The sequence below is a fragment of the Physeter macrocephalus genome, chromosome 10 (genome assembly GCF_002837175.3).
Source record: "Physeter macrocephalus isolate SW-GA chromosome 10, ASM283717v5, whole genome shotgun sequence".
Classification (NCBI taxonomy): Eukaryota; Metazoa; Chordata; class Mammalia; order Artiodactyla; family Physeteridae; genus Physeter; species Physeter macrocephalus.
The window spans coordinates 19,599,562-19,613,004 of NC_041223.1; the positions used below are offsets into that span (position 1 = coordinate 19,599,562).

The 13,443-nt window shown below is 38.5% G+C and overlaps 1 protein-coding gene and 1 non-coding gene across 6 annotated transcripts in view; both read left to right on the plus strand.

Annotated features, from left to right (window-relative positions):
• The window catches only part of SHPRH (SNF2 histone linker PHD RING helicase), a 98,505-nt gene that overhangs the window by 38,618 nt on the left and 46,444 nt on the right, over nucleotides 1–13,443 (plus strand). For all 5 annotated transcript variants that reach the window (XM_024122515.3, XM_024122513.3, XM_024122516.3 and 2 more), the window contains exons 17-20: nucleotides 6,282–6,389; nucleotides 7,362–7,504; nucleotides 10,593–10,766; nucleotides 11,085–11,147. In XM_024122515.3, coding sequence (XP_023978283.1) covers nucleotides 6,282–6,389; nucleotides 7,362–7,504; nucleotides 10,593–10,766; nucleotides 11,085–11,147 — 488 coding nt within the window. The remainder of the gene's footprint in view (nucleotides 1–6,281; nucleotides 6,390–7,361; nucleotides 7,505–10,592; nucleotides 10,767–11,084; nucleotides 11,148–13,443) is intronic.
• TRNAR-CCU (transfer RNA arginine (anticodon CCU)) lies at nucleotides 4,246–4,318 on the plus strand. Its single transcript has one exon. It is a non-coding gene; the product is annotated as a tRNA-Arg (tRNA).

Genomic DNA, 13,443 nt, shown 5'->3' on the forward strand with positions numbered 1-13,443 from the left:
CAGTGGGTTGTGTTGGCTTCCTGGTGGAGGGGACTAGTGCCTGTGTTCTGGTGGATGAGGCTGGATCTTGTCTTTCTGGTGGGCAGGACCGCATCCAGTGGTGTGTTTTGGTGTACCTGTGGCTTTATTATGACTTTATGCAGCCTCTCTGCTAATGGATTGGGCTGTGGCCCTGTCTTGCTAGTTGTTTGGCATAGGGTGTCCAGCACTGTAGCTTGCTGGTAGTTGAGTGGAGCTGGGTCTTGACATTGAGATGGAGATCTCTGGGAGATTTTCGCTGTTTGATATTACGTGGAGCTGGGAGGTCTCTTGTGGACCAGTGTCCTGAACTTGGCTCTCCCACCTCAGAGGTACAGGCCTGACACCCGGCCGGAGCATGAAGACTCTGTCAGCCACATGGCTCAGAAGAAAAGGGAGAAGAAAATGAAAGAAAAGGGGAAAAAAAGAAAGAAAGCAAGCAAGAAAGAAAGAAGATGGCATAAAATAAAATAAAGTAAAATAAAATAAAATAAAGTTATTAAAATAAAAAATAATTATTAAAAAAATTTTTTAAGTTAAAAAAATGGACGGACAGAACCCTAGGACAAATGGTGGAAAGCAAAGCTATACAGATAAAATCTCACACAGAAGCATACACATACACACTCACAAAAAGAGGAAAAGGGGAAAAAATAATCTATCTTGCTCCCAAAGTCCACCTCCTCAATTTGAGATGATTCATTGTCTACCCAGGTATTGCACAGATGCAGGGTACATCAAGTTGATTATGGAGATTTAATCCGCTGCTCCTGAGGCTGCTAGGAAAGATTTCCCTTTCTCTTCTGTGTTGGCACAGCTCCCGGGGTTCAGCTTTGGATTTGGACCCGCCTCTGCGTGTAGGTTGCCTGAGGGCGTCTGTTCTTCACCCAGACAGGACGGGGTTAAAGGAGCAGCTGATTTGAGGGCTCTGGCTCGCTAAGGCCGGGGTGGGGGGCGGGGAGGGAGGGGTACTGGATGCGGGGCCAGCCTGCGGCGGCAGAGGCCAGCAGGACGTTGCAGCAGCCTGAGGCGCGCCATGTGTTCTCCCGGGGAAGTTGTCCCTGGATCACGGCAGTGGCGGGCTGCACAGGCTCCTGGGAGGGGCGGTGTGGACAGTGACCTGTGCTCGCACACAGGCTTCTTGGTGGCGGCAGCAGCAGCCTTAGCGTCTCATGCCCGTCTCTGGTGTCCGCGCTGATAACCGCAGCTCGCGCCCGTCTCTGGAGCTCCTTGAAGCAGCGCTCGTAATCCCCTCTCCTTGCACACCAGGAAACAAAGAGGGAAGAAAAAGTCTCGTGCCTCTTCGGCAGGTCCAGACATTTTCCCTGGACTCCCTCCCGGCTAGCCGTGGCGCACTAGCCCCTTCAGGCTGTGTTCACGCCGCCAACCCCAGTCCTCTCCCTGGGAGAGGGTTAGGGTTAGGGTTAGGCTCGACCGAAGCCCGAGCCTCAGCTCCCAGCCCCGGCGGGTGACCAGACAAGCCTCTCGGGCTGGTGAGTGCTGGTCAGCACCGATCCTCTGTGTGGGAATCTCTCCGCTTTGCCCTCCGCACCCCTGTGGCTGCGCTCTCCTCCGTGGCTCTGAAGATTCCCCCCTCCACCACCTGCAGTCTCCGCCCACGAAGTGCTTCCTAGTGTGTGGAAACCTTTCCTCCTTCCCAGCTCCCTCCCACTGGTGCAGGTCCCGTCCCTATTCTTTTGTCTCTGTTTATTCTTTTTTCTTTTGCCCTACCCAGGTACGTGGGGAGTTTTTTGCCTTTTGGGAGGTCTGAGGTCTTCTGCCAGCGTTCAGTGGGTGTTCTGTCGGAGCAATTCCATGTGTAGATGTATTTCTGATGTATCTGTGGGGAGGAAGTTGATCTCCGCGTCTTTCTCTTCCGCCATATTCCTCCAATCCCCGATAGAAATTAATTGGAAGGTTGTGACAGGAAAAGAAAAAAATGCATCATGAGGAGGAGGGTTCATACTATATAGATGTATTTCCGAGGAGACTGCTTTATCACTTTTGCCTAACTCTCACGGTACATGAAGCCACAGTATTTCAAAGCTGGACAAGATCCGAGAAATCATGTTTCAGCCACCTCCTTTTGCAAATGGAGTAACTGAAGCCTAGGGAAGAAAAATGGCTAGTCAAAAGAGTTGTATCTATTCAGTTGACCTCATGAAATTGCCACTGTTGTAAATCAAAAATGGTCTAGTATTGGCAATTTCATATGGCTCAACCCACTACTAAGTGAAAGCATTGGGATTTCCAGTTCAGTAGTCTTTCCAGTTTTCCTCCCACTGTCCCATATAGCCTCTGATCATCCTCTCTCTTCATTCATAAAATAGTTTCAAGAGTCAGTTAAGTATTTCAGTTAAATGGACGAAAGTGAAGAATTTTCCTTTTTCCTAATGGTAACTTATAAGAATAAAATTTTTCAGTACTTCTGTTACTTGCAAATAACATGATCCTTCTTGTCTTGAAAAGTTGAAAGAGGAACAGTTTTTTGTTTTTTTTTTTTTGCGGTACGCGGGCCTCTCACTGTTGTGGCCTCTCCCGTTCGTTGCCTGTGCTCCAGACGCGCAAGCTCAGCGGCCATGGCTCACGGGCCTAGTCGCTCCACAGGATGTGGGATCTTCCCGGACCGGGGCACGAACCCGTGTTCCCTGCATCAGCAGGCGGATTCTCAACCACTGCGCCACCAGGGAAGCCCAAGAAACAGTTTTTAAATCCTTTTCGTATTAGTCTTTTACGGTTTCTATAACAAAATGCCACAGACTGGCTTAAAGAACAGGAATTTTATTTCTCACACTCATGAACTGGAAGAATTAATATTATTAAAATGTCCACGCTACCCAAAACAATATACATGTTCAATGTAATCCCTATTAAAATTCCAATGGTATTTTTCACAGAAATGGAATAAACAATCCAAAGATTTGTATGGAACTAGAAAACATCCTGAATAGCCAAAGCAATCTTAAGATTAAGAACAAAGCTGCAGGCATTATGCACCCTGATTTCAAACTATATTGTAAAGCTATGGTAATTAAAACAGTATGGTGTTGACATAAAAGCATACACATAGATCAATGGGACAGAATAGAGAGTGCCCAGAAATAAAGCCACCCATATATGGTCAGTTAATTTACAAAAAAGGAACCAAGATTAGTCAATGGGGAAGGGACAGTCCTCTTTTTTTAATTGAAGTATAGTTGATTTATAATATTATATTAGTTTCAGGTATACAGCATAGTGATTCAGTATTTTTGCAGACTATACTCCATTATAAGTTATTATAAGATAACAGCTATAATTCCCACTGCTATACAATATATCCTTGCTGCTTATCTATTTTATATATAGTAGTTTGTATCTTTTAATTCCATACCCTTAATTTGTCCCTCCCTGCTTCCCTTTCCCCTTTGGTAACAACTAGTTTGTTTTCTACATCTGTGAGTCAGTTTCTGTTTTACACATACATTTATTTGTTTTATTTTTTAGATTCCACATATAAGTGATATGATATGATATTTGTCTTTCTCTTTCTGACCCATTCACTAAGCATGATATTCTGGGTCCATCCATGTTGCTACAAATGGCAGAATTTCATTTTTTGCTTATGGCTGAATAATATTCCATTGTAAATATATACAACTTCTTTATCCATTCATCTGTTTATGGGCATTTGGGTTGTTTCCATGTCTTGGCTATTGTAAATAGTGCTGCTATGAACATTGAGGTTCATGTGTCTTTTTGAACTAGTGTTTTCATTTTTTTTCCAGCTATATACCCAGGACTGGAATTGCTGGGTCATATGGTAGTTTATATTTAGTTTTTTGAGGAACCTCCATACTGTTTTCCTTAGTAGCTGCACCAATTCACATTCCCACCAACAGTATGCAAGGGTCTCCTTTTCTCCACATTATCCCCAACACTTGTTATTTGTAAACTTTTTGATGATAGCCATTCTGACATGTGTGAGGTGATACCTCATTATTGTTATAATTTGCATTTCTCAAATAATTAGCAGTGTTGAACATCTTTTCATGTGCCTGTTAGCCATCTCTATGTCTTCTCTGGGAAAATGTCTTTTCAGGTCTTCTGCCCATTTTTTGATTGGGTTGTTTGTCTTTTTGATGTTGAGTTGTATGTGCTATTTATATATTTTAGATACTAACCCCTTATCAGGGGTTTAGAAATTAACCCCTTATTAGGTGATTAGAAAATAGGCAGAGAGGGACTTCCCTGGTGGTCCAGTGGGTAAGACTCCTCACTCCTAATGCAGGGGGCCCGGGTTCGATCCCTGGTCAGGAAACTAGATCCCACATGCATGCTGCAGCTAAGAACTCTGCATACCGCAACTAAGTCTGCACGCCGCAACTAAGAAGCCCGTGTGCTGCAACTAAGACTAAGAAGGCCACATGCCACAACTAAAGATCCCACATGCTGCAGTGAAGATCCCACATGCTGCAGTGAAGATCCTGCATGCTGCAACTAAGAACCAGCACAGTCAAAATAAATAAATACATTTTTTAAAAAGAAAAGGAAAATAGGCAGAGGATCTGAATAGACATTTTTCCAAAGAAGACATACAGATGGCCAACAGGCACATGAAAAAATGCTCAACATCATTAATCACTAGGGAAATGCAAATCAAAACCACAATGAGATATCACTTCATACCTGTTAGAGTGGCTATTATCAAAAAGACAAGATATAAAAAGTGTTGGTGAGGATGAGAGAAAAGGGAACCCTTGTGCACTGTTGATGGGAATATAAATTGCTGCAGCCACTATGGAAAATAGCATGGAGCTTCCTCAAAAAATTAAAAATGGGACTATAATATGACCCAGCAATTCCACTACTGGGTATTTATCCGAAGAAAACAAAAATACTAACTTGAAAAGATATATGCACCCTTATGTTCATTGAAGCATTATTTACAATAGCCAATATATGAAAACAACCTAAGTGTCCATTGATAAAGAAGATGTTGTATACATATATGATGGAATATTTTTTAGCCATAAAAAGGAATGAAATATTGCCATTTGCGACAGCATGGATGGACCTTGAGGGTATTATATGCTAAGCGAAATAAGTCAGACAAAGACAAATACTGTATGATTTCTCTTATATGAGGAATCCCCAAAAAAAGAAAGAAAGAAAAAGAAAAAAACATGCTCATAGATACAGAGAACAGACTGGTGGTTGAAAGAGGTAGGGCACGGGGCTTCCCTGGTGGTGCAGTGGTTGAGAGTCCACCTGCCGATGCCGGGGACACGGGTTCGTGCCCCGGTCCGGGAAGATCCCACGTGCCGCAGAGCGGCTGGGCCCATGAGCCATGGCCGCTGAGCCTGCGCGTCCAGAGCCTGTGCTCTGCAACGGGAGAGGCCACAGCAGTGAGAGGCCCTCGTACTGCAAAAAAAAAAAAAAAAAAAGAGGTAGGGCTTGGGTGTGGGAGAAATGGGTAAACTATTGGGTTTTTTAATTTAAATAAATTGAATAAAATTTATTTTAATTTAAAAAAATGTATTTCTCACAGTTCTGGAGGCTGGCAGTCTAAGATCAAGGTGTCAGCAGGGTTGGTTTCTCCTGAGGACTCTCTCCTTGGCTTGTAGATGGCTGCCTTCTTACTGTGTCCTCATGTGGCCTTTTCTCTGTGTACTTGCATCCCTGGTGTGTCTCTCTTTCCTTTTAAGGACACCAGTCATACAGGATTAGGGCTCCACCCTTATCATCTCATTTATCTACATTTACTCATTTAATTACTTTCTTAAAGGCCCTAACTCCAAATATAGTCACGTTGGGGGTTAGGACTTCATCATAGATTTTGAGAAACACAATTCAGTCCTAAAACCCAAAGTATTATTTCTAAACTGAAGTAATTCCAAGATATTATAATAACTGAATCAGGCAAGAAATTCTAAAATGCATTCTTGTTTTGCCTTATAGTTTGAAATATTACTGTTCTTTCCCCTCCCATTTTTTAAAATTAAAAAACTAGAAACTTGGGGAGCAAATCCTTGGAATTTCTTAAAGTATGTGACTGACAGGTAAATGTAAGTCAAGGTGGCTTACAGGTAAAATCTCTTCAATATACATCTTATGAATTTCTAGCATGGCTTTCATGTTCTCTACAGTATACTTGTAGAGTTTAATGCTTAAATTGAGTTAAATAGATTAAATAAATAAAGTACACTCTTCTGGAAACATCATACTAAATTATTTTCTTGACCTGAAGTGAAAGTTTATACTTGTTTCCTGTTTCAACACAGGCCAAACAGCTGCGAGAACATTATATGAGCAAGTGTAATACAGAGGTTGCTGAAGCCCAGCAAGCTTTGCTGCCGGTGCAGCAGACCATACGTGACCTCCAGAGAAAGGTATGGCCACCACTGTGACTTTCCTTATGTTTTTCTCCACATAACATTTTGGTTTTTGTTCTGATCTGGGGAGAAACTTGAACTTTCTTATTCATCTTGGAATTTTTAGCACCTAGTACAGTACCTGAACCACAATAAAAACTTATTTGCTGTTAGCAGTGTTTATTGATTGGATGAACAGATACACCGATAAATCACCTATTTTGAGGTTATTCTCTTTCATTTCTTTTAAGGTATAATGGGGTTTCCTCTTACCTTCGGTATATAACAAGTTGTCTTTTGAAGAAAGTGAAGACTTCCGTAACCTTCTTTTGATCTTAGATGTGCATGTTACCAAAATCTTTTCTTTTAAGATGTTAGAATATGAGAACCATAAGTATTTTCCTTATGAAATATGTGCCATTTGTCATTTCTAAAATTTCTCTTTCATGAAATCAGTAGCAAAGTTTAAAGAGAAGGCTACACAAAATACTTGTACTTTTTGATTTTAACCAGTTACTCCACATTTTATTCTTCCTAATTCATTAATTATTTAGTATTCAAGCATATAATTTTATTAGTTATCAAAGATTATTCATTGAGTAGAATCTAGTTCAGTTATTTGAGGATAAGCATTATGACTTTATTATGCTGAGAAAGAAACCTGTTACCTTTTCAGATATATAGAGTGAATACTGAATTTTTATTTTGTTTTAGGTATTTTTTTTTAGCACAGCTTTGTTATAAATGTATGTAAATAAATTCTCACTCATTCAGAGTAATCATGAAATAGGTGTTCTATTTAATTATATATGCAGAAGTTGTACTTACTCATTGTATATACAACATGTATACTTGTCTCCCCACTACTGTGATTCCCTTGAGAGTTGCATTTATTGCTTCCTTTTAATTTTTCACAGAACTCTTTCCGGTGATAGAAACGTTGCGAGTACTAAAAAGATATTAATTGATCAGCTGTTGTCTTGTTTACAGATTTATTCTAATTCTCCTTGGTGGCTGAATGTGATACACAGAGCAATAGAATTTGGTATTGAAGAGGAACTTGTTCAAAGAGTACGAAATGAAATAACCAGCAACTACAAGCAACAAACTGGCAAGCTTTCTATGTCAGAGAAGTAAGAAAATAGCACAAAACAGAATAGTTACATGAGTAGTCACCCCAAATATTCAGATCATTTGGTATTAAGAGTTACAATTAAAAGTCATAACATATTGTGGTTATGAACATCTACATTTTACCTATTGTTGCATATATTTCAAACCAAAATATGAGGTATGCTTTTTTCCTGTATATTAGTCATTTTTAACTGTTCTCTTTTCAGTGCTTTTTTTTTCTATTTTTTAATCTGCTTAAAGTATTTTCTTTGTATCTTTGTTGGACAAAGTTGCTTAAAGACAGCTCTTTAAGCAGTTTTGAAATAGACTTTGTTTTGGAGAATTTTTCCCTTGGGGTAAGGCATTCATATTTCCCTATGTCATTCATGCCCTAAGGACTAAGCTCATAGTGGCACAGTGGCACAGGTTTTATATTGTAGAGTCTGCTTTGTCTTCCCCATCTTTCTTCTCAGCAACAATCACCATTCTTCAAGATAGATAAGTTGGGTTATTCCTCTTGAAGTAAGACTGGCGAATAATTCTTCCCAGAGAACAAATATACCCTATCAAAAGTACCGTCAGTGGTTTAACCCAAAGGAATGTCTGTCTAATGTGGGGAATTTAGGTGTTGCGGCAGAACTGTTGATTCTAGGGAGGGGGACAGAGAGGAGGATCTTTATTGCTTCTCAGATCATATCGCAGGATAACGTCAGCCTTGGGATTAAAGTTGGGTTTCAGTGAAAAATTCACTGAAATGAATTCTTATATTCGTATAAGAATATCTTTGAAATGTTTTAAAGTGTTTTCATTTGCTCTTCTAAAAACTTTTTCAAGTGTCTGCTAACACCCTAAAAAATATGCTACATTTTCTGTGTGTCATTATTAACTTGTATGTACGTTAATGTAATCATCTTTTTCACCATTCAGAACGTGATGAGCTTCTCATTTCTGAAGTATATGCAGTATATTATGCCTTTGAGTGCACTCCCTTTTTCCCTGTTAAGCCCAAGAATCACTGTTCCAGGATAAGTTGTCATTTATGTCATAAATTCATCTTATCCAGTTTTAAAGCTATGTCCTAATAATGTGTACTGCCAGCATTGTGGCATCAGCTGATGAAGGAAAAAATTTTAAAATATCTTGAACTTGTTTTTCTTAAATCACACAGAAACTCCTTTTTTTTTTTTCTTAGAAACTACTTTTAAAAGTTGTAAATCCCTATGTTAGAATATATCCCCTATTAAATGTTTTGAGGTCCCAGGGCTGTAAAAGGACCAACAGGAAATATAAATGTATAATTCATTACACAAACATGCTTTTAAAAAACATTAGACATAAATAGAAAGTAAGAAAACACATTTTTAAAGTTAATTTTTTTTTATATTACATGTATTCAGAGATCATCTTAACACTGCTGCTGTGTTTTTTAATGAGACATATCTCAGACACCAAACTACTTAATGTTTGCTTGTTAATGATTCTTGGGGAAGACTATGTAGTTTGGTGATTAAGAGCGCAGGTAGGTTCTCAAGACAGACTGCCTGTGTTCATACCTCAGTGCCACCACTTGTTAGCTCTTTGGACTTGGGAAAGTGATATAAGCTCTCTCTGCCTTAGTTTCTTCATCTATAAAACCACACAGCATTGTAGTGAGGATTAGCAAATTAATATTTGAAAAGTGCTTACTTAAAATAGTACCTACCATTAGTATGGTGTCTAAGAGTTACCTTCTATTACTATGTTTTCTTCTCTTTCATTTAAAGGACCTGCAAGAGAGAACATCGCTACGACATGTTAAATGCTGATCTGTGATATTTTTCAGCCCTTACTCACATGCTCAGACCTGAGTTAGTGGAGAGAACTTTTCCAAAGCCACTTCTTCCCATTGGTTCAAAGTTAATTTTCGAAAAGCAGTTTAAATTTATAATAAATTACAAATAAAAAACTGTGTTTTCTTTTTGTGAATAGTATTGATGCCTAACCTAATTTTAAGTACCTCTAAGTAAATTTTTTTAGAATTTACTGAGCAGCTATTCTATGCCTATTATATATGTTTTTGAAAAAGGGGTATAATCTAATTCTTACCTTCTAAAAGTTAGCTTAATGAGAAGACAAGAGTCATAATTTGAGAAATGTATGTATAAAAACTAAACAGAGTACTAAAATGAATAATGTTGTTAATAAACTCCATGAACAGAAAGAAACATAGATTAGTGTTGTGAAATATTGAGAAAGCCTTTTAGGAAGGAAAGTGGGCTCTTTTGAACAATTTGGAGAGAATGGCATATGGCATTTTAGGAAGAAGGATATACTCTTAAAAAGCAAACAAATCTTGTTTATATTTTTTGGTTTTTAATTTCTTATTATTCTAGGCTTTTGTTTTGCTTTCAAAAACCCGTACACACGCATCCATACATTTTTTTTCTTGACCCATTTCATTTATAGTTTATCAGAATGGTTAAGAGCATTGTGTTTGGGTTTAACTCCTAGCTCTGCCACATCATTTTGTATCTTTACTTAAATTACTTTAATTCATTAATCTTCATCTATAACATGTGCACAGTTGGGTATCTATTGAGGTTATACAGGAAAAGTGCTTGGCAAAGTGCCTGGCATTTAGTAAATGCTTAATAAAAATATATGTGTATATGTATAAGTTCCTTGTAATATGAAATATAATTCTTGGCTACTTTTCTCCTTTCTTCTCAGCTTTCTGTCTCTACTTTTCATCCTACAGTCACCTCTACGTAGAGCCAGGGTGTCAGGGGAACATCTGTAGTCAATCAGTATTAAAAAGAAAGAATGTGGCAATCCTGATCTTTCAAAGACATCAGACACAGAGACATAGATTTTGCATATTGTTTTTCAGTTCTGAGGGCAGGCACTATCACATGTTTTTGTTATCTTTTGTAGTAGACAACCCAATGTTATTATTCTTTGTTTACTAGTAGATACCAATTGAATACACTCCTAATGTAAACTCACTCAGGTGTGACTAGGTAAAATGTTGCAGTTTCTTTAACACTGCCAACCACTTCTTGAATTTTTAGGAAATTGACCTACTGTTGTTTTCTTTGCTGTGTGTGTGGTGCTGGTGATGGGAATCAGGTTCCATGACTGCAGAGGTCTCCAGTTCTTACTTACAACACATATGGAAGACCTAAGTAAGTTCCAGAGGCAAGTAAGAGACGCTGTAAAAAATCTGGAGGGACCTCCATCTCGTCATGTTATTGAGTCTGCAACAATCTGCCACCTCCGGCCAACCAGGCTTCCTCTCAACTGGTAGGTAATAGGAGAAATCATCCAATGAATGGCATCATTCCATTGAGCTAGATTTCTCCTGAGAGAAGAATCACTGGCTCACATAATAAAACATTTTTCATTTGAATTCAGACAGAAGTAGAGATGTATTATTGATCTAACTTTAAAAAAAAACCTTTCTAGGACCACATACCTGAGGACCACGTATTTTTTTTTTCTTCTAAAATGGCATATTTGTTGTAAAGAAAATGTGAAGTATAAAATACTAAGCCTCTTTTAGAAATTACCTGATTGCGGTTATGTTTGTGAATATTTCTCTAATAATTTCTTCTTTTCCAGCTGCGTCTTTTGTAAGGCTGATGAATTGTTCACAGAGTATGAATCAAAGTTATTTTCTCACACGTAAGTTCTCTGATTGATTATTTCCCATCAGGAAAATGAAACATTTTACAAGACTTGGTATTTTAATTTATACAACTACATTTTCCTCACAATAACACTTCTTATATATGTTTTTCTTATCCAGTCAGTTTACTAAACTTTAGCATTTGCCCACTTAACATGCTCAGTTTCACCTGTGCTGACATTTACCTCCAAATGCTCCTGTCGTGTAGTCACATGTGCTTGAGGGACAGTTTATGGGAGTACACAGACTGTACAGTCCAACAGATAGGACCTCAAATCCCTGCTCACTACTGTGCACAGATTACTTCTCTAAGCCTCAGTGTCCTCATTTGTGAAATGAAGATAATAACACCTCACTGAGTTTTTTTTATGTATATTGAATAAGAAAAGGCATATAATCACATAGCATAGTGGGGTTTTGGGGGGGTTTTTTGTTTTTTTAATTAACGTCTTTATTGGAGTATAATTGCTTTACAGTGTTGTGTTTCTGCTATATAACAAAGTGAATCAGCTATATGTATACATATATCCCCATATTTCCGCCCTCTTGTGTATCCCTCCCACCCTCCCTATCCCACCCCTCTAGGTGGTCGCAAAGCACCTAGCTGATCTCCCTGTGCTATGCGGCTGCTTCCCACTAGCTATCTGTTGTACATTTGGTCGTGTATATAAGTCCACACCATTCTTTCACTTCGTCCCAGCTTACCCTTCCCCCTCCCAGTCTCCTCAAGTCCATTCTCTACATCTGCGTCTTTATTCCTGTCCTGCCCCAAGGTTCTTCAGAACCTTTTTTTTTTAGATTCCATAAATATGTGTTAGCATACAGTATTTATTTTTCTCTTTCTGACTTACTTCACTCTGTATAACAGATTCTAGGTCCATCCACAAATAACTCAATTTCACTTCTTTTTATGGCTGAGTAATATTCCATTGTATACATGTGCCACATCTTCTTTATCCATTCATCTGTCGATGGACACTTACGTTGCTTCCATGTCCTGGCTCTTTTAAATAAAGCTGCAATGAACATTGTGGTACTTGACTCTTTTTGAATTATGGTTTTCTCAGGGTATATGCCCAGTAGTGGGAATGCTGGGCCTTATGTTAGTTCTAGTTTTAGTTTTTTAAGGAACCTCCATACTGTTCTCCATAGTGGCTGTATCAATTTACATTCCCACCAACAGTGCAAGAGTGTTCCCTTTTCTCCACATCCTCTCCAGCATTTATTGTTTGTAGATTTTTTGATGATGGCCATGCTGACTGGTGTGAGGTGATACCTCATTGTAGTTTTGATTTGCATTTCTCTAATAATTAGTGATGTTGAGTATCCTTTCATGTGTTTGCTGGCAATTTGTATATCTTCTTTGGAGAAATTTCTGTTTAGGTCTTCTGCCCATTTTTGTATTGGGTTGTTTGTTTTTTCATATTGAGCTGCATGAGCTGCTTGTAAATTTTGGAGATTAATCCTTTGTCAGTTGCTTCATTTGCAAATATTTTCTCCCATTTTGAGGGTTGTCTTTTCAACTTCTTTATGGTTTCCTTTGCTATGCAAAAGCTTTTAAGTAGGTCCCATTTGTTTATTTTTGTTTTTTCCATTTCTCTAAGAGGTGGGTCAAAAAGGATCTTGCTGTGATTTCTGTCATAGAGTGTTCTGCCTATGTTTTCCTCTAAGAGTTTTAGAGTGTCTGGCCTTACATTTAGTTCTTTAATCCATTTTGAGGTTATTTTTCTGTATGGTGTTAGGGAGTGTTCTAATTTCATTTTACATGTAGCTGTCCAGTTTTCCCAACACCACTTATTGAAGAGGCTGTCTTTTCTCCATTGTATATCCTTGCCTCCTTTATCAAAAATAAGGTAACCATATATGTGTGGGTTTATCTCTGGGCTTTCTATCCTTTTCCATTGATCTATATTTCTGTTTTTGTGCCACTACCATACTGTCTTGATTACTGTAGCTTTGTAGTATAGTCCAAAGTCAGGGAGCCTGATTCCTCCATCTCTGTTTTTCTTCCTCAAGATTGCTTTGGCCGTTTCGGGTCTTTTGTGTTTCCATACAAATTGTGAAATTTTTTGTTCTAGTTCTGAGAAAAATGCCATTGGTAGTTTGATAGGGATTGCATTGAATCTGTAGATTGCTTTGGGTAGTATGGTCATTTTCACAATGTTGATTCTTCCAATCCAAGAACATGGTATATCTCCATCTGCTTGTATCATCTTTAATTTCTTTCATCAGTGTCTTATAGTTTTCTGCCTACAGGTCTTTTGTCTCCTTAGGTAGGTTTATGCCTAGGTA